The 22,316-nt window shown below is 42.3% G+C and overlaps 1 protein-coding gene across 1 annotated transcript in view; it reads right to left on the bottom strand.

Moving 5' to 3' along the window:
• Window positions 1–22,316, bottom strand: part of KIF26B (kinesin family member 26B) — a 451,434-nt gene that overhangs the window by 128,841 nt on the left and 300,277 nt on the right. Inside the window, exon 5 of the mRNA XM_087424452.1 lies at window positions 11,780–11,963. Within this exon, the coding sequence (XP_087280578.1) occupies window positions 11,780–11,963 (184 nt within the window). The remainder of the gene's footprint in view (window positions 1–11,779; window positions 11,964–22,316) is intronic.

A 22,316-nucleotide genomic window follows, 5' to 3' on the forward strand; every position in this document is an offset into this window, starting at 1 on the left:
TTTTCTCTCATGGAATTTAGGACATTTTTTTTTTTTTTTGGTTTGGCTTTTAAAAAATCATTTTGAGGGCTGGCCCTGTGGCTTAGCGGTTAAGTGCGCGCGCTCCGCTACTGGCAGCCCGGGTTCAGATCCCGGGCACGCACTGACGCACCGCTTCTCTGGCCATGCTGAGGCCACGTCCCACGTACAGCAACTAGCAGGATGTGCAACTATGACATACAATAAAATATTTCTTAAAAAAAAAAATCATTTTGAATGTTAATTTACTTTCACTGGTTTGCTTACTGCATGGAAACATGAGCCACAAAAGGCGATCCATACCATTCCGGCTTTCAATACAAAGGATAAAATAACACGGTGACAATTACAAAGCTCTCTGAGATGATGAGGGAGGAGGAGAGCTATGAGACTCTAGCAGCAGAGGAGGATGGCCCAGGGCCTGCCCGAACCCGTGTCTACCACCCCACAAACACAGCTGCAGTGCGACAGCCAGGGACATTTGCTAACTGGGCTTTTTCTGAAACCAAATAACTACATAGGAAGTGTGTAGAAAGACAGTCTCATATAACAGTCCGGAGAACGAGTTCTAGAACTGGGGTCCATATCCCAGCTCCACCATGGACTAGGTATGTAAAATGGGAGTGATTATAACAGATCCTTCCCACAGAGTTGTAATGAGGATTTAACAAGTTAATACATGTGAAACACTCAGAACAGTGCCTGGCACAAGAAAATGGCCAATATATGTTGTATGATCATGAAGAGAATACTGGAAACAAAGATGTCAGGTCTCCCCATCCACTCTGAAAAGCTGGCTCACCTCTGGGGACTCTCTTGCTCTTTCTCTGAATATCAGTGTCCTCACCTATCAGCAAACCCTAACACTATCCCATCCCCTCTACTGCCCACCTCTCAGGGCTGTATTAAAGATCAAGGGAGATGACAAAGGTGAAAGGGTGTGTGAGCTGTAAGGCCTGATACAGATGTGAAGGATCATCAGAGCAAAATGAAGACCCAGGTCATGATTTCCTCCATCCATGCATTCACCTAGTGTGACGGCTAATTTTGTGCCAATTTGGCTGGGCTGCGGTATCCAGACATTTGGTCAAATATCATTCTAGACGTTTCTGTGAAGGTGTTTTTTAGATGAGGTTAACATTTACATCAGTAGACTTTGAGTCAAGTAGATAACCCACCATAACATCGGGTTCTCATCCAATCAGTTGAAGCCTACATAGAAAAAGACTGACTTCCCTGGAAGAACAGGGAATTCTGCCAGTAGGCTGCCTTTAGACTTGAACTGCAACTCTCCCCTGGTTCTCCAGCCTACCACCTACCCTGTAGACTTTGAACTTGTCAAGCCCTCTGTCTCTCTCTCTCACTACACACACAAACACACACACCCTGTTGGTTCTGTTTCTCTGGAGAACTCTGACTAATACACCTCCTATTTGCTGAGTATCTATGTAGTGCTCTGGATGCAAACAGGGACAATAAAGACATGGCCCTCACGAAGCTCACAGTCAATAAAGAGATCCATTAAACATGGAATTACAGAGATCAGTCATCTAAAAGGTGACGAATGCCATGAAGAGAAACATAGGCTGCTATGAAGGCCTGTAATGGGGCACTTAACCAGGGCAAGCTTCCCCAAGGAAGTGGCATTTCCACGTGATGGGCAGGAACCAGCCTAGCGAAGGCTGAGCAGAGAAACACCAGGAACCTCCAGACAAGAGCGAGCTTTCTGGGTGAGGTGCCATCATGGCCACTGGGCTTCCTGCACCCACTCCTGCCCAAGCTTCACCGCCTGCCCTTGGAACCAGGGCAGATGGCCTGATTTCAGGGCTGGGTAGCAGTGGTAGTCTGAATGCTGTTTCCTGAGTCCTAGAGCACATCTGCGGCCCCTGCAGGTGCTCCTTTCCCCACTTTTTATAGAATGAGGGATGGAGAATGGGGAAGGCAGACCAGCAAATGCTGCTCTCTGTTCTCCCCTCTCCTGTGATGAACTTTCCACTGCTCCACGTGAAAACACGACCCAGGGAGTATTTTACTCATTGGGTTTTAAACATTTTGTCCACCACTGAAAACCCTCTGGTGCAATTGTGGTGAAATATTTTCTCAAAATATTTAAAAGAAAGAACAGATTAAGTTCACGACGAGAGGGCAAACTGACTCTGTCCCTCAGCTCATACATGGGCTAAGGCATTTCCAAAAGCCCCTTGTCCTCCTTCCCAAACTCAAGGGGGGAGGGGCATGTGGCCAAGCTGCTGAAGGAAATAACCCTTGGGAAAAAAGAGTCCCCTTTTTCTTGCAAAAACCCGAAAGATTCCATAGAGGTAACATTTTCTGGGCTTCCTGGTTTGATGCTCAGAGAGAAAGAGCCAATAGTGACTTGTTTAATGATGATGGTTGTAGGTGCCTTAGGAGTTTACAAACTGGTTCCGTGCTGCCTGATCCCATTCTCCCCTCACACTCCACGACACACACATGAGGCTCTTGCAGAGCCATGCCTGGCCCCCAGCGGCTCCTCCGTCGGAACCTGCTGAGCCAAACTCACTACAAGGTCTCAATCCTCTACCTTTTGCTCCAAACTGGCCTGAGCTGCTCCAGCCTAACAGTCGCACCTGTGGATTTGCAGATACAGACAGGGTCTTAAACGTAGAGCAGGTGGTGCTGGGGTGGGGGTGAGGGGATGCTGAGCATTTATTGCAGGGCCCTGGTAGTAAGTTGGGTCACCTGGGAGCATCTGGGATGGAGCAGGTAAGAGTGCTCCTTCCCAGAGCATGTCATTGTGAGCTCACCCTCCCAAAGACGAAAACCGAACTTACAAACTTAAGAAGCTAGCACTGGGAAACAGAGAAGATTTTACCATCACTGATTTCAGCAAGAAAAACCCTCTGATTAGCTACAGCTGTTACAGTGCTTCACTAATGAATCCACCAAATATTCATTGCTGGTGGTAAAGAGATCTCAACCGAGCTGCAAGTGGATAAAATTTCTGTCTGAATAGGTGACTGTAGCATGGAACACACAGCAGACCAAGGAAACACGAAAAGAAACTTGGAAGGAATTTTGTCCCTCACACTAAATGCTGCTGTAATGGTTCTATTTCTGGTGGTTCCATCTAGAAAGTCAAATACTCAAATTCGATGCTGGAATTTAGAGGTCACTGTTGTGGACTGCATGATTGTGTGTCCCCCAAATTCATATGTTGAAATCCTAACCCGCAAGGTGATGGTGTTAGGAGGTGGGGCCTTTGGGAGATGATTAGGTCATGAGGGTGGAGCCCTCTTGAATGAGATTAGTGCCCTTATAAGAAAAGACACGAGAGCTTGCCCACTCTCTCTGGTCTCTACCCCATGTGGTACAACAAGAAGACAACTGTCTGCAAACCAGGAAGAGAGCCCTCACCAGACACTAGATCTGCCAATACCTTGATCTTGAACTTCTCAGCCTTCAGAATTGTGAGAAATAAGTTTTTGTTGTTTCATCCACCCAGTCTACAGCATTTTTGTTACAGCAGCCAAAACGGACTAAGACAGCATTACAGAACAGAGCTTCCACGGACTTGTAAAGCAATATGAGAGAACATGGAGAGTCTTATGTTGTGGCTCTGAATAGCCAGAGGATTTTTATTTCAGAAGCTATTTAACAAGCTAAAGCAAAATATGTCTTGCTTTTAAGAATGTACCAGAATGATTTTTCCCCCTCCATAATGATACATTTTAGTTCAATGAAGCACTAGATAGGAATTCAAATGTTTTGTTATGCAAGTCATTCAGCAGGCAACCACAGCTTCTCCTACTCTGAGGCACAAAGGAAAACCTTCTAATTAACTCAGCAGTTTGGACTCACCATTTTTATAAAACATTACTATCAATCCCATTTTAATGGGATAATTATAGCAAATCATGATTAACTTTTCTTTCAGCTATTAGCAAGAGAAAGACATAGAAAGATAAGATGCTAGAAGTGTTAGCTTAAAATATACCCACTCTTCCCATTCTCTTGATATCAGTAATTGTCTAATTGTGCTGAGCCTGACTAAAACGCGGTTTTTGGACAAAGAATGATCAAAAGCCCTACTCTGGCATTATAATCCATTTTATCGCCCTTTGGTTAATTGAGAAAGTAGCATTTACTCCAGAGAGAATTCCCTCATTTTGTCTTGTGTTTTCATTCCATAAGTCAGGATGCTAACTAAGGATTACAGACACTCCAGGAGGCCCCAAACCTATCCTCAAATTATGGTAGAGGTTTCTAGCCTTTAAAAAGCCTTCTTAGAAAAATCACCTTCCTCCTCATTCTACACTGGTGTGTGCATGTGTGCACATACACATACACACACACACATACCCTAAGACCTCCAATTAATACCTAAAATAATAAGAGCCAGTAAAATTGAGGCTGAAAGTCACAAAATGAGGGGAAAAGATTAAGAATCGCTCATTCAAATTCTGCCTTAAAGTCTTCATGACAGATCATCTTTTACATTCAAAAGGTTAAGCTTTTGCCTTCTCCCACACAAATGAGTTGACAAGTGACTTCCACTTGTTGGGCGTCAGTTTCCTCATATGCAAAATGGGAGGATTGGGCAAGATGATCTTCGAGAAAATTCCTCAGAGATGTCACCCACACTTGCTCTTTGCCGTGCACCAGCATGAGGCAGCATCTCCTCCCTGATGTCGCTTTCCCAGGGCAACTCGTGTGCTGAGGAGTAAGTGGGGCTGAGGACCACTAAGTCTTGTCCTTTAGATGTTCTTGGTGTTCCCAGCTCATTATCACAGCTCCATCATGCAAGATGGATCCTACACAGGGCAAAATGCCCAGTCAGGAGGTCACAAGTACTAAGTAGAATTATGTAAAAATATTCAACATTTTTTGAGTGTCCTTTATGGAAGTCAGCACTGAAAGGGTACAAAGATGAAAAGAATGATTCCTTTTCCCAAGAAGTTTACAACCTAGTGAGAGAAATCGAAAACGACATTTCACTAGAAATGTATGGAATTGAGCACTAGCTTGCCCACATATATTTCCTGTGCAGTATGGTTACAGATAGTTCTGGAGGTCTTCATGGCCCTGAAACTTAAACCAGGTTTTCAGCAGACCCCAGTTCCTCAACTGGAGAAGGCATGGGAAGTTCAGAAAACTGGAAAATGTAGACTCTCCATGAAGAAAATGGATGTGAAGTTCTTTTCCTGTGCTCTGAAAGCTACAACAATGGATCTGAGATACACAACAGATAACTCCGGATTGTAAGACCAAACTATTCCTCCCTGCTTACCCAGAGTTCCTTCACCCCGTTTGCTCCCTGTGGATGCCACAGGCAAAGGAAGCTAGAACATGAGTATTTTATATGTAGTAAGGTGCCATCCTATCAGAAATCTGATGCAATTAAAATGAAATGTGCTGTTATCTTTCTAGTCCTCCATCTAATAACGAAGACAACAGAAAATTATATCCGCACAACTTGATCAGCAGTACTAAAGGCAGTCATACTAATAATAAAGGACGAAAATGGCTTAGCACTTTCTTTAGACGTTTTACCATGACCTCTGTCCGGTGACCCTTAACGGAGAACATCCTCCTAACATTTCCTTGCGTTTCCTGAGCCCTGGGTTTCTGGAAGGCGCAGCTGCATACTGCGCATGTGCGGCCCAGAGGAGGGAGGGCGGTGGGGCTTCTGCGGCAACCTCTGCCTCCACAGGAAAAAAGAAACTGTGAAGATTAATGAGTCAGAACATTTCCTGCAACTCTCCTTTCTCTTGAGATACGGATTGGAGGAGGGGTCAAAATAAGAAAGAGAAGAAGGCGAAAAAAAACCAAACTCTCACTACATGAGCTTGGCAGACTCAACCAAAACCAACAGAGCATGGAAAAGAACGGCTGTAATTAGGGAGTGGAAGGTCACACGAGTTTATTTCCCAGAAGAGCTGACAATTTAATTTACAAAGCTATCAGCTGGCTATCCTGATGAATGTGTATGTATTATTTATGCAGACTTTTTCTCTTCTGCCCCCACCCCTCTCCAGCACACCAAAATAGAGAACTCATAATTCACTGTGCCCATCTGTAGTGTTTAAGGATGGAGTAGGCACTGGTGAGTGAATAGTGCGATCCAGAATTTTCCATCACATTTGAATTCTTTATTTCGTATATACTTGAATGTTAAAGGCTGGCTCAGATCTCTCCTCTTCTCTCTAACAAAGCTTCAGGACGAGGAATGGTAGAAATGATAACTCGGAATTTGACAATTCGCATACTGTTTAAATAACCTGGACCTTGGTGGGCTAGAAGGCATGAAATTCTCCTCCATCCAACCTGGCATCACTTCCTGAACAAGAGAGAGCTATACCAGCCATTGCTACTTGTTGAATAAGTGTATGAGAGCTACATTAATACCTTTTTAAAAATCTTATTTTAATTGAATTCTTCTATCTTATTGTTTTCCTTTTCTTGTAATCAGAACGTCCACTGAACAGGACTCTTGGATTCTTCTTCCGTACCGTGTTGCAAGGGTTTAGTAACTGAATGACTTCCACCCTAAAAATGTTTATAAGTCTCTGAAGGAAAAAGAGCCTCCACGAAAAAGCATACCTGGATCTTTTATTTTTTTCTATGCTATCAGTTTATACACCAAACAAGAGAAAGTTTAGAATTAAACTAAATCCAGACAATACAGGACCTGATGACATGGGCCAAGTAGTGTGTGAGAGTGTGTCTGTGTGTGAGAGAGAGAGAAAGAAAGAGAGGAAGAGGAGAGAGAGATTATTTAGAGAATAGACATTGTATGAGGTCAAAATATGCTGCTACTGGGTTTGAAAAACAGTGCTGAATAAGACAGACAACTTAAAACGAGGACCGAGAAAAACAAAGAATAATGGTTCCAGCCTTTATTGCATGAGAAAAATAATCTGGCCAGACAAGCAAGTCTGTTTCTAAATCGCAACTCTGAAGACTCCACCAACTCACCTGCCTTTGGCTGCACTGCCCACAGAGGAGAAATCTCAGTGAAGCACTTCAGAAATGCACAGATGGATGGGCACGGGTGGCGATGGGGATCCACCATAATGGATACCAAATAGCCTACCCAGACTAGGCTAAGTGGGGATCCCAAGGAGCGGGGAACAGCATTTATAGCACAGGAGCGGTGGCTGAGACGGAAGGCCAGGCAAACATGTTCACAAGAGCCTAGAGTGTGGAGATCAGGAGGTACCCAACCCTTCCGTTGCGGGGACGTGGCCCAGAGCAGCCAACCAAGCTCTTGGGTGCTGTCCCCTGCAGTGGGACCTACTGCAGGACCTGGAACACAGTACATCTATAGATATTCAGTGAGTAAGTCAAGTGGGACAAGCCCTTCTCAACCTGCCCCCAGCTTAATTTTCCATAATTCCTCATGTTTGCTCCATCCAATTTTTTATGATCTTTCCAAATTCTATAGAGTCTGTTCTCTAGCTGCTAGCACTCCCCTACAAGAGTTTTCTTATAGTCCTACACCATGATTGGGGAAAAAAAGGCTCGGTGCCGATCACGCCATCCTTTTGAGGCATTCCTGGAGATTATGAAGGAAAAAAAAGGTTCCTTTTCCCTTCTTGCTTCATGTATTTCCCTTCAGGTATTCTTGTGGGAAGAGGAGAATTAGCCAATATACAGGTGGATTGTCATCATCACCAATATATTTGTCGCCATTACCATTCTCGACTTTAAAAGTGGTGCGGCTGCAGAGCCATATACTTAGTGAGTTAAACAGATATCGTGGTTTGCTCTAGAAGCTTGTAATGCAAAACAAAGAGCTCTGACATTAAGCTGTGACACACTAACAAATGAACCTTAAACATGGATATTAATTAATTGTGCAAACAAGTTTCATGAAGAGTGCTTACTGACTTAGAAGAAGGAACCATTTTCAAACAGATTAGAAGTATCATTTACATAAAAGCCAAATTGATGAAATATAAATGGGGACTAAGCTGCTTTGATCCACTAATCACCTTTATCTATTCATTAAGGATGTCTCTACAAGACCATTTAGTATAGTTTCTTTATATAACTCGAAAGAGTTATTTTAAGTCTGTAATTCCAACTTTTCCTTAAATCAGATTGTCCTTCATATTGGTCCAAATTGGCAAGATTCCTAAGATGATTGGAATGATGCACAGATTATAAGTGCTGTAAGGACAGGCATTCTGCCTTGTCTGTCCACGATTGTAAGCCTAGGTGACACATAATCGGAGCTCAATAAATATTTGCCAGGCGCCATGAACTCCTCCCGGTGCTGAGGATCCCGACGTGATGTGTGTGCTGTGCTTCCGCTCCAAGTGCACTGAAGTTACCTCGGATTCTTCCATCACCACAGCCTCCAGAAAAGCTTTTGCCTCAGAAAGTGCTCAGTGGCAGCAGTGACTCTGCGTGGAGGGCAGGGGGAGTTGCTGCTGGAATCAGCAGGAGTGGGATGGAGAGCATCTGACCTCCCTGTGTGTCTGCTCGTGCCTGTTACTGCCCTTTCTGTCCCAACCAGGACTCCAAAAAGGGAAGCGTGTCCTTCTCCACTGGATGAAGGCAACTGGTTCCCAATGTTATTTTCCTACCCCATGGCCACAATACACTCTCGTCTCCACCCCTGATTTTTAAAGATCATGTATATGTATCTAGTGGCAGCCCAGTGAGACAGTAGAAAATAAAATGGCTTAAAGGTCCTGACTCCTGGGCTCGACTCAGGAGGCACTGGAAAATCTCTTACCCTCTCAGGGCCTCAGTTTTCTTGTTCACTAAATAAGAGGGCTGCTCTAAAGAAACCCCTAAAATCCCTTCCATACCTGTGAAAACCTCCCAGGTTTCCTGAGGGAGTCCTTGGGTGGCTGTGGGTGGCTGAGGCATGAGAGGTGGGGTTTGGGCTGGGCCTGCTCACCACTCCCCTCAGGTTTAAATAATTAAGTTGCTTTTGGCAATTCCATCAAGCCCATCTACTTCAAATGTACCGATTTCTATACAGCGCCAATTATTTATGTTCTATATTAAACTCCACTGTATTTCTTTGAGATGTTAATACGTCAATTACACGACAGAGACAAATTGATGGGAATTTTTCCATCTGGGTAAGAAGAACTGCAGTTCCTGTTATGGTGAGATATCAGGAGGGTGGGAAAAGCATGAGTCTGGGAAAGGAGCCTCAGCTAAGGTCAGGCAGTTGGGCGTCCCCGTGGCAGAGGAAAGGCCTTCAGGTCTTAAGTGAAGCAGACACTCCTCACGCGGGAGGAGGCAGGATGGGAGGTGTGCCTCACGACCTCTTGTTTCCATCACACACACGTTTTCAAGTTACAAGTATCTGATTACTACTTCCACAGAGCACATTCCCTCCCACTGTCACTTCTTCCCCACCAATGCAAACACCCCCCAGCACCCCCATGCTCAGCAGGACAGCTGCCATGTGGCCACTGGTCAGACAGAAGTCACACCTTCTGCCACCTTCTGTGATACCCCGTCTGATGACCCCATTCATGACACACGTCCGTGGACAAACACAGCGCTTCCTGCCATTCCTAGCTGGTTAATGTCACTCCTTTCTCTCCCATTCAAAAAGCATATTGGATTGCAAATGAATGAGAGGAGTAATATCTTCCATTAAAAAAATTAGTTTATGATGTGCAAGCTTTAGTTTACTAATGATTATAATATTAATTGTAGTTATACCTGATCTTATACCTGGATATAGTATTTATAATTATACTTATCTCTGGCCACTGCATACAGTATGGCTTGAAATCAAGATTGGACCACTGCCCTCCAAACTATTTTGGTGCAAGTGCTGGGTCATCCCCCTGGCTGGTAAGTCTTTCTGCTGGTTCAGTCCCTGGACTTGGCGCCCTGATCCCCTCATCTCAGAATTTGAGGGAAGGGGATAGAGGTTAGATCTGGAGGAAGGAAGGGACAGAGGCCCTAGGCTTGGGGACCGGGCCCACCTGCAGCTGTATCTACATTGACCCTTTTAGGAACCACAGACAGCACCACTATTATGGATGCAGGAAGACAGTTTCTTATGTGGTTCATTTTGAGGTGTCTTAGACAGGACCATATAGGGTATATGAGAGCCCGGGTTGGCTAATAATCTGATGCCTCTTAAAATGATAGTATTTAAATATTTGTTCACATTTATAGAAGAGAAGTTGGATGTTGCTGTAAGAGGAGAAGGAGACTGCAGTGGGAGCTCAATTTCACTCTGTCCAGGGCAGTTCAGCTCTGGCACCAAAGTTCCAAACTCCTCTTGGCAAAACAAAAGCCTACGTACACTTAAAAATGGTTCAGATGGTAAATTTCATGTTATGTGTAATTTGTCACAATTAAAAAAAAAAAAGGCCTGCAGTTAGGTATACCTATCCTTCTTAGACGGCAGCGCATCAACCATCTATTATTGTGCCCCCATGGGGGTGTCGCTGCCCTTCCTCAGAAGCTCCCACCCACATGAGTCCTGGTCTATATGGTTTTCTCCATCTCCTTCCACAGCCGGTGATGCTACAGCAGCACCTCGCCAGACTGAGCCCAGGCTACTGCCCTGCTGCCATGTTTCTCACTTGACCTCTGGGCCTGGGAAAGCCGTCAGCTGAAAACTACGTGCCCTGCCAATGCCATGGAAAATTCTAGGACTGCATGCTTTCCATTAGAGTAAGCATTGCTCTATTCAACATAATCTTAAATTTTAAACACCATTGGAAAGAGGAACATAGCAAGTTAATACCTTCCCAATGGGGTGGTGAAAATGGGGTGGGAGAGCATGAGAGGAGACAGGAGACATGGAGAAAGGAGAAAAGCACAAAGGAAGAAGGGACAGAGTGTGAACTCCAGAAGGACCACCGAGTTAGGCTGAGGCCACTGAAGACCATGACCCTGGGAATAAGCATGTTTGAGGGTCCAGGGGAAAGGGAATCTGTGAACTAAATAAGTAAAATCTCAGTCCACATAGTTTAGCAGCCACTCCCTTCAGCAAGACCTGCAGTTGCCCAAAATGGAGCCCAGGGCTGGAGTCACATTAGGTCAGCAAGGGACTGGCAAGGTTGTGTGCAGCATCCTACTTCCGATGAAAATAAAAAATAAAACAGCCACCTCTTTCTTTAGCTAAACGTTTTTATAAGTCCCAGCTTATCTACTAATTGAAGAACAAACCATAAGTTACTTCACCCAGACATTTATCTCAGAAGAGAGAGTTTAGAGATGACATTTAAAAACAAAGTCACCCCAAAAAGAGCTGAGCAACATCTCATAATAGCGTTCCTACATCTCTTTCTAAGTATTTGTAACAACTCAAAATTGCGTTTCTTGGCTAGAACAGCATGGCTGAAAATGCTCCCTAGAGATCCCACCAGTGGTCTGGCTGAAAAGCAGAAGTTGTGATTTCTCTGAATGGGAGGAAAAGTAAGTGTCACAGGAAAATTACAAAGCATCTTTATGTCTTGTTCTTGTACTGTGTCTTCTCTTGGTTGCCTGCCTCTGCCTTCTGTCTTTTGTGTCTTTTCTTTAAATGGTTACAGTTCTATCAAACAATACAAGGCTGTTTTTTTCCTGCCAAAATCAAATCAGATCTCCAATAACTGGAATGTCTTAATTTACTGATTTACTATATGTAACCAAGAAAAATTGTACGGTACTTCCAAATGAATTTCGTTTTGCCTCCATTTTTCCTGTCACCTTCTTGTTTTAGCACATGAACGAGAGCCCTCATTTTCTTCTTTCCCCTTGATACAGACCCCACACCCTGAGCCTATGGCGGAGACGGCAGGGGGCCTACCTTGCCCAGGCCTGGGGTGTCCTTCACCTTGTTGACCGCCCTCAGCAGACAGGGCGGGGCCGGGGGAGGGGACGTCTGTAGGATGCCGCTGAAGCTGGTGGCAAAGAGAGGTGGCTCGGCAACAGAAGAAGTAGAGGGTCGATGTTTCTTCTTTTTAGAAGACAGATTTAACTTCTGGGCAGCTCTGGAGGGAAAAATGCAGAAAAGGAACGATAAGGAAAAAAGTACGGTACCATCAGATATGCTACATACAGTTACCTCATTTTCTTTCTCTTAAAGACCCCCTAGTTCTTCTAGAAGCTTAATAGTGCTCTCCTCGTCCTCTGAGTGTTCGGTAGTAGCCCCTGACTAGGACAGAGGGAACTTAATGAGCTACCCGATTATTTATACAGCAGAAACAAGCTATAAAGTCGCATGGTTCTGCAATCCCAATTTACAAAGAATTGTTTGTTATCCACAAACACTCAGCTTAAGCATGAATAAAGCTGGTCATCTTTGGGGATAAACAGCCCCTATTAGGTTAATCATTCCATAACTTCTCTAGTATAAACTCAAGTGTGAGAGACCTTATGAGCTATTTAGAAACTCTAACACCTTGTAAAATCCAAACCAGTCTGAGGAAGAACCATGTGGTGACCGATCAAGGCATGCTTGGTACGTGGTTGTGGATGAAAAACACACGCCCCAGAGCAACGGGGAAATGGAAATCAGTCTGGTTTTAGAAACATAACACCGAATCAGAATACACTCCAGCCAGGCGGCAGGGTGCTGAGATGATGGGCTGCTCTTGTGGAAAACAGGCTTTTGTGCAGGGCAGTTTTTAAACACAAAATGTAATTCATGGGCAAGTGCAAGGAGGGCGGAGGTCAGAGCCAACAAAGGTGGCACAGAAGCTGCAAACAGGGAAAGGCAGGAGGGAGGTTGCTGGCATCAGTAATAACATTGGTTGTTCACATCAAATCTTCCATCATTTCAATGTTCTGTAAGACCTAAAACACGGTGATCTTATTAGGGAAGAGAGGAAAAACAAGATAAGGGGCGATATGAGGCAAAGACATTTCACAGACTATAATATGCTCATTTCTGGATTAATTCTTGGTGTTTTCACACCATACTCTGGTTCTAAGAATTACAACTTCCTTACCAAATGTTATTAAACATCCGAGCTGCTGCTTAAAACAAATGGACAACCCTGACTTTATTCTATGGAGCAAAACCTTATAGTCCATCCGGTGTTCTTATCAATTACATGACAGGTCACAAGAGAGGCAGGTCAAAAAGATAAAATTAGCATTGTTTTGCACCCCTTCCCATCTTATTCTGGAATAGTTGGTTTTAATTTTGTATGGGTAATTATCATGCTTTTGACAAATCCTCTGAGCTACAAAATTGCCACTGCACAAATATAGCAAAGGGGATTACCATTTCAAAGCTTCATTTGTCTTAGCTGTAAAACTGAAAATCTATTTTACAAGAGTGAAATACAGAGGAATAGGATACAGGAGGAATAACAGATTTTGATGGAATGATACCCCAACAGTCCCAATACCATGTGCCAAACTTTGGAAACTCTACAGTCACTCAGTTGTAGGATGACGAGAAATGAAGGGCGCTGGAAGGACATTTCCACAAGGCTTCTTTTTCCAATCAGCAAAAAGAAAAAACTAAGAATGATTTTTTTCATGATCTCATTGCTACTCTTCCTGATGCTTCCTTCTGAAATTAAAGGGGAAGGAGAAGTGTTCAATGATTCGTCTGGTGCTTCTCTTGGCAGTTTTTGTTACTCTTTGAGATTCTCTCCCTGAACAAATAGTGACTCATCCAGAGGTATGTGTCAGGATTGCATTCTTTTTTTTGTGTGTGTGAGGAAGATTGGCCCTGGACTAACATCCATGCCCATGCATTTGAAAAATCAGATGACTTCCAAAATCTCTTCCAATGCTGAGATTCTGAAAGCACCCTGGAATCTCTATTCCATTTAGGGAAGCCTCTGTTGGCTTCAATGAAGAAAAATAGTAATGGAGGCAATTATTTTGAGAATACATTTAAAAATTATTTTCTTCTTAAAACATGTATATAAAATAAATGTATTAGAGAATTCCAGAATTTAGAAATTAATATAAATCATATTTTATAGCCATATATTCTATAAGAATTTTATTTTAATAAAATTCTTTATAATAAAAATAATTATAACCAGCTGTTTGATCTCCATTTTATACGTTCCAATTTCTTGGAAGTCAGCAGCTTCTGCTCTTTTTATATAGCACTTCAGTGACACACAGATAGGAGCAGGTTCAAGTATAGAGGTCATTCATGTATAATTGTATTACTCAGTGACATAAAGGACAAGCAGTCATGAAAGGACTGAAAAGGGAAAGACATTTTGGCTAGAAATATATTTTGTGTAATTAATGCCTTACAAGTTCTTTTTTCAGAGGGAGAAAAAAACAAATGCGTGGGTTGTTTTATAAGATGTGAAACAACAAAAAATTAATCTGAAAAGCTATTATAAGCAATATTTACTTGTCTCCTTTTTACCACAAAGAGTATCACATATTTCCTAAAGCTATTCATCCCAGCACACATCTTTAAATATCCATGAGCTTCATTTAATTCTCTGTGCCTTATTTCAAGAAAAAGATCATCTCTCTAGCAGGATGAAATTAATATTTACTGAACACCCGTAGAGAAAGTGGCTCGGGCTGAGCATGATCAGGCTGTAAGGAGGAGAGCAATAGTGTGGACTTGGCGAGAATTTAAACCTGGCGAGCTCAACTCTTCCCTCTGGGTTCTATCCCTTTTTCTCCGTAGCCTTACTCATCTCACACTATCCTAACACATCAGTATGACAGTATCGGAATTCAGGAATCAGTTTAGAATTAAGATGACCTTCACATGGGGTGGTTACTTGTTCTCATTGGCCAGATCTACCCAGGTCTAAAAAAATGAGGTAAATAATTATCTGGTGAATTTAACTGGTTTACGTGGGGAAAAGTCTTAGGTCTCAGTTATACAAATTAGAGGAGGAACTTATTGGGATTTTCTGATTTTTTTTTTTTGTATTTGGGTGATAGCCTATTTGATCTTGGCTTTTCAGAATTGTGAGGTGTTTAAATTAAAAGCCCCTCATTCTAAGTGCGTCTCATGAGAATTAAATTGGGGTCTACCACTGTTAGTGTCTAGGGATTACTAGAATATTGACCTAATAATAATCTTTTAAGAAGTATTAGTTTCATGAAAGAATAGAACTTTCCTTAGGGAATAGGCAGGAATATCAGGCAGTACAGTTGTTTTTTAAGGATTCTCTACCCTTTTTAAAATTCTACGCACCATGTGTGGCTAACCACATCCTGAAAGCATTTCGTCTTGTCTGAGGGGGTATTCAAGTGTGGGATGCTCAGAGAGGTGGGTAAAAGGTTTATAAAAATTAAGAGGTCATTCAAGCTCTACTAAATTGGACCCAGGCAATTGATTGGTGAGATATCAACTGAAAAACTGCTCAAGAGGAGGGCAGGGTGAGACCCTCAGAACTGCCACATCTGCTGCATAGAAGGGGTCCTGACCCCGGGTGGGGAGGACAGTGGCAAAAATCTCCACTGTCAGCATGTAAAAGACAATCCAAGCTGCAATTTAATGTGACAATGGCTGGGGCTGCCATGGGCTACAGTGGCTTATGTGCCATTATAAAATATTTCAATGCTCTGAGGATTAAGACTATCTGATAATGAGCAATGACATGACAGATCACAGCAGCTCCCGGGAAATCCATGGGGTCAATGACACAGGGGTAGAAGAAAATAAAACAGATTATAAACAGGGAGGATACGTGACAAGAACCAGTGGTCTGAGGCAAAGCTTCTGGAAACAGTTACGATATCCATCTACATGTAAAACAACACCAGTTATACTTCGTCTTGAAATAATACCTATTTAGAAGTATTCTGGCAGAGCCATGAAACATGTTAGTCATTTTGGAAACTCTCCAAACAGGGAATAAAAGCATCCTCCTTCACCTTTCCATTTTCTAATTGGCTGTCACAAGGTCATTTCCATGTCTCCAGAGACTGAAAAGCATATGGGTCTTGGGGTTTTTCTGATTTTTATGTAAATGATCCATTTCATTAGTGCAGGAAGATAATTCATGACATGACTTCAAATAAAATGTTTACTGCTAGGAGGCAAAACATGGCTGGCCCTTAACCTCAAACTATATTCTATTAAGACACTATAACCAGACACTGTTATAATTTGAATATGGATTGATTTTTGCAACGTAATGCACAACATTAACCCATAGTGATGATCTCAATGAATTTATGTTTGTTCTTCTCTTAAAAATTTACCCATTCTTCAAGGTCTTGTACAAGTTGCCCTCATCACCTACTCAGGGATCACTATCTCTTCCCCTGAAGTCTTACAGCAATGGGTCTTGAGAGTACACATCTTATGTTCTAATACTTAATGACACGCTGCTTTGTGGTGCGGTCTTTTGCTTCTGTATGTTATTAGTGTTGCCTCCATCACTGCATTATTTACTTATTGAAGGTCAATACCATGTTTCTTTCTTTCTTCTGTAGCTCATTCCCTGCCCCATAGCTTTGTGTCTTGTTGAAGGGACGGTCTGTGCTCACTCAGTGCTTCCTAATCCATCCAGCCGGTAAAGTTACACCAACACATGCAAAGTCCCAAGATGAAGTAGCCTGGAGTTGTAAATAATGCTTAGACCTTGGAATGTTTTACTCTTTCTAAAGCATTTTCCACACATCGTCACATCCGTCTTCACTCAGCCCTGTGAGGCAAGCTGAGAAGGTATGTGCACCACAAATTACAGATTAAAAAAATGAAGGCTCAGAAGTTGCCTGATTTTATCCACACTCACAGGACTAGTGATTCTCATACTTGAGATTAGGATTCAAGTTTTCTGTCTTGTAGACCCAGGGTCTTTCCACTACATCGTGCTATTATGCAATTTGATAAATGAAAGCAGTTTTTTATTTTATTTGGGCAAAGTAAAACCAAATGGTAATCATTTGCCTAATAATGAAGACCAAAAAAAGGCAGTTACATATTTTTGTATGTAACTCAAATCAAATCATATATAAGCATTTACCAATTACTGATCTAGTTGCTTAGCAACATACCTTCACATCGTAGGGTGAAATGTCTCAACTGAGTGAGTTAGGTCATGCCCAGAATTAGGACATGAAAGCAAATTGTATGAAAATGGCTTCTCTGTTCCTACAATCCCAACCCAGAGTGAGTCCTTATATGACACTAACAACAATACAACTACTACCACCACCACACAACATTATTATGTACCATTCTCCACTGCCTCATGCCTCTCCCTCTACAGACACAAAAAGAATGCTGGAAGCTGCTTAGAATGCAGCTCAGTACTCTGGAAACTCAACCAATATTTATTGAATGACAACTATGCACCAAGAACTATGCAATCAATAGGCTATACACGTCACTAAAGTCATCTTTGAGTCACCCAGCAGCTGTTCTCTGTTTAAGAGTCTACTCCTAAATTGTACAGATGAGAAGAATCCACACCATCTAACATTACTGATAACCTTCTATGGGCTCCGCAGCAGCGAAGTTAAAGAGAAGCTTGGAGAAGCCTGCAGACACACCAGGTAAACCCACTACCCAGCTAAAGAGCTTCACCATCAGGTTGGAGCTGGAAGCTTTTCCTTAACTGTGTTATCTGCGTGGCACACCATTCACTAATGGCCTGGAGGCACAGAAAGGGTAAAAAGTAGTATTTGAAAACCATACTGTTGGTGGATGTTGCTTATCCATTTGTCTCTGGAATTTTTCATGGTCAGAGTAAGAATCTTACGGGTAAATGAAAATATACCCATAATAAAGGCAAAAATAATGGGAGAAAAAGGAGCCCATTCATAAACTAATTTTTTTAGAAAAGCTATTCAAAGTAAACCTTCTCCTTTACTTAAAGCCAGGTACCTATGGAAGTGTTTGCTGAGCCAGGCTCCTTGTGTGAAAACAGAAATGCTTTCATATGCCCAAATAAAGCAGAAGATGTTTAATAAAAGAATTAGCCGTTGGCATGGAAGGCTAAATAAGAGTATAAAACATGAATTTGTTATTTCCTGGCTGTGGAAATTTGGATTTCAGAAACACCAAATAAACACTCTGTCAGTGGCAGAATCTCTGCCTTGCTGAGGCCCTCTGCCCTGGAAGCTCAAAGGGAAGCATCTTCTGTCTCCATTTCTGATAGGTGCGTGTGCTGTTGTCTCTCTGATGCTGTGGTTTCTCAGGGCTTAGGTAAGGTGCCCCGATGTCTATTGGGATTTGGACCATTTTAAGAGAGACTTCCGCTTGTCTTGCTGGTGGTGAAGCCCTCTCTGTTCAGCTCAGCTCAGCTGCTCAGGGCCCTGCTTCCCCCACGCTCTGCTCACCTCGGGCCACATGGCAGTGGGATACGAGACACTGTGGCTGATCTTGGTGGCTTTCTTTAATATGTTGTATAACGGGGACTCTGATGAAGTGCCTTCACTAATGGCCGAGATGCCACCTGTAGGAGGCTGGGCGCAAGAGAGGGTTGCAAACCTCTGCTTTAATGAACTTAATTTCGTCCAGAACTTGACAAGTTGGTGCCACACCGCATGGGCAGCCTGAGGACATGGGGACTTTCTTGTTGCATTTTCTATTTCTGTATGTCCAGCAAACCCAGTAAGTCAGACCTGAATACTGCTGAGACAAGTTCCAGGTCAAGGCCTAGAGGAAAATACTCATGAGAAACAGGGAAGTTCTGTTTCTGAGACCGAATGACCTGAGGATGACGCAACTTGCTTCAAGCCTCAGCAATCTTTGATATTTTTAAGAGAGAGCACCCTACTCTTTCAAGGAGGTTGGAAGATGGAATAAACCAAAACTCACTCTCAATTCACATGTGATAGAAAAGTCTAAAGGAACATACTACCGATTTATAAACTGCCTTTGATGCCATGTGACGTACACTTTAGCTTGTGATTCCATAGCTATTAGTTTCTTTATTACCCTTGCACCACTATTTCTCTCCAGGCAGACCTACAAAGCTACATTTCTTTACTCCCTGCTGTCCTGGAGGGCTAGGCTCCCACCTTCCAACACACACTCACAAGAGCTTTACCAGGGAGGAAAAAAGCATAATGAACATAGAAGTCTGGAGGTGCGCCTTCCGGGCATTCTGCTTGAAGCCTGTTGACTACAGATGCCCTGGACAATGCCAGGTGAAGACAAAGCACAGGACAGGCACGCTGCCCTGTACCTGTGGGACACCGCCTTGCCCGCTGTCTGACCTGGTGTTAGTGGCAGTGCACCTGGGTTTGATGGTCCCGCCACAGCTGCCCCCAATTCTCCCTGCACGTGTTCCTGTCATGTAGCCTGTGCCGAGCCCTGGGTCTTGGTCTTCCCAGACTCCTAACCTGGCTTCCTGAGCTCCTACATCTTGGCTTCTACTCGCCTGCTTGACTTCTGCCTACAGACCTTCTGCTGCAGCCTGGAATGATCTTCCTGGATTTCCTTCTTATCTGCACTTAGGTCCTCACGCACTCTTCTCTGTGCTAACTGACTTTCTGGTCCTCAGTCCCTTCCGACCAGAGGCTACCTGTCTGCAGATCTTTATGTTCCTGGTCTGATCTGCCCAGCCCAAGCCTGCTTAGTACCAGAGAAACTAGGTAGCTTAACTTCCTCCAGAGCCATATCTTTGCAATCTGGGCTCAATATATAACTTAAAAGAATTGTGAACGCCTAGGACACTAGACCCAAGTAAATGCAAATGCAAGTTTAAAACTCCATCCCAAACTAGATATATATGATTTTAGTTAATTGCCACCACTGGTATCTTTCATAAACATGAATAATTGAAAACTGGCTAGTCTTACTGAATGCAACTGATGAAACCATGGAACTAAATTCAGCTACTTCAGTTGCCTATAAATATAGACAGAAAAAGACAATCCTAGGCTAATTAAAGCCCATTCCTTGTGGAATGCCAGTGCCTGATTTTTCTGCTGAGAAACAATTGTCCATAAAATATGTATATTTATCTTTTACAGTGCAAGGACTATCCAACTAAAATTAAGATTCCTTCAAGGAATAAGCATATTCTAGATAATTTGATTTCAAGAATCTAATGACTCTAATGTTCTTTTCATTACATCATGCTGCCTTTAGATGCTAACTCCAGTAGTTTCTAGTTAAATCATTTATATATATGCTAATGTAATGTTAAAAGGAAGAAACTGCATGATCCACCATAAACAGATAGCCCATTTAAAAGCCAAGGGTGACCACTAATTCCCTAGGAGTTTTCTTTAATATTTATCTTCCTTTGCTGTTCGGTAGAAAATTATTTTGAAAAGCCTAAGAAACTGAAAAGCAGTTGCATTGTTCACTTTTAGTGTCTTTATTTTGAAAGAAACAGCGCTTGATTCTCATTTTTCCCATATTTTGATCATGTGAAATTCAAAACTGACATGAAATTACACACTTCAGATATAATTTGTTGCCTGAAGCAGCAAACTGCTATCAAGGTGTGATAGCTAGAAATGGACAGCGTTTGCAGAGAAAATAAAGCCTTTAATCCATAACTCTTTGCTCAATACCTGTAGCTCTTTCAGAGCAAAGCTAATTAATTGTCAACGGTGGGTGACATGCTCTGTGGTTTGGGGTCTTCTTGGTTAATTAAATTTGAATACAACAGTTGGGTTCCTTTGCTAAAGGAAATAATTTCTTTTTTCTCTTTAATATCAATATTTCTTTTTATTTAACAAATTATTTACTAGGTTGAAATCTAAAAAAATCATTAAGTAAGTTATTTCAAACAACACGAGTTTGCATTGGGTTTCTGCATGACAAGAAGATGAACTGGACACAGCAGTGGTGGAGAATGCTGCCCTGACTTTCCGCGGCGAGGCTGGGACCCCAGGCTGTCTCTTAGACTGCAGGTCCCTCAGCAGCCCCACTGGAGGGAGAAAGGTAGAAACTCACATCTCCTTTCCCGTCTACTCTGCCGCCAGGTCACTTGGGGTGGCGTCTACACAGGTCACTGAAAACCATGGCAAAGGCACACAGCAATAAAGGGCACTTGTTCCAGGCACGTTCAAAAGCTCGGCAGCAAAGGAAAGGAGGCAGCTTTTGTTTTTAATAAAGTAGAGGCACGATCTCCACAGAGCAGAGGGTGTAGATGAGAGATTATTCCAGAGCAAAATAACTTGTCAAAGGAGAAAGAATCTAGAGTAATCATGGCCTATGGAGACTATAGGGGCAATTCCTTTTGTAACTTTGTGTCTAACTGCTAACGAGCTGCTAACAAGCACCTACTTTTTACTTTTTGTTGCATATACTCGCTTATTGGACTATTTCTGCAGGTCCAGGGCAGTTACACTGTGAAGCAGCACGGGAAAGGAAGAGCAGGTGGGTCTGGGGTGCACATCTCCACGGACAGGACATGGACCTGAGCATTAAGAATGGACTCCCTCCACCCTCCACCTTCCCGTTCCACTACTGCAGTTATCTCTCTAACTCTGTGCCTGAAGTTGTTGGGGGCACATGTGTGCATGCATGTGTGTGTGTGTGTGTGTGTGTGTGTGTGTTTAGTTTGGGTAGGGAGGGAGAAGGCAAGAAGAAAAATAAATTAATTAAAAATAAGAAGATAACTCAGTGGATTCCTCTCAAGTAATTCGTCTCTGTCAACTGAAGTCTTTATTACATTCTTCATAGTTACTTTTTTGTCTTGTAGTTACTAAGTACTTTCGAGAAGAATTATCAAATGATTCAACACTGCTATAAAGAAAGGAAATTATTTTGAAATAGATTTCAGGCATTAGAGAAATCTATCAAAATAAAATGAAGATTTAGTTCGAATTTCCTCGTTAACTCTGGCCAGAAACTTGAGCCATGTTAAACTGTACATTTAACTAATGTTTACTTCAGAGGGCATATTATTTTTAGGTGGGTGAAATCTACAATAGTTAAAATTAAATTTTTTATGCTGTGGCTACTCTTAGTTATTGGAATCCTAAGTTGAATGATGCCCATTTTTGCAGAATTTGGAGCATGGTTACACTTATTTTAAGAAGCCATATACGTTTAAAGTACTATCTTAACTTTACTAACACATTGTTAATTATAATTATAGTTTTCTGACTCTGAATCCTTGGTTAAGAAAAAAATTCCCAGGTCTGATATTATTATAAGGAAAATAATATTTATGTACTGATGGAGTTCCTAGGAACAGAGTGTGTGAAAAGAAGAAAATACCTGTTCTCTAGATCAGGATGCTATCCAGCTGTGTCTGTGACTATATTGATGTGCAGTTGGATAGAATGTAATCCATGCTATATAATCAATCAAACGATTAATCATCTTCTCCTCGTGTGGATGCCCACGTTTACACAATAGATACGCTTCTATAAATTACTTGTAATTTGAGTTTTTATAAATTGAATCTTATTTCACATTGATTTCTATTAAAATTTCAGAGACATTTTATCTTTATGAATGATATTCAATTGAGAGT

This window comes from Ceratotherium simum, chromosome 36 (assembly GCF_057802395.1).
Source record: "Ceratotherium simum simum isolate JZ-2026a chromosome 36, ASM5780239v1, whole genome shotgun sequence".
Classification (NCBI taxonomy): domain Eukaryota; kingdom Metazoa; phylum Chordata; class Mammalia; order Perissodactyla; family Rhinocerotidae; genus Ceratotherium; species Ceratotherium simum.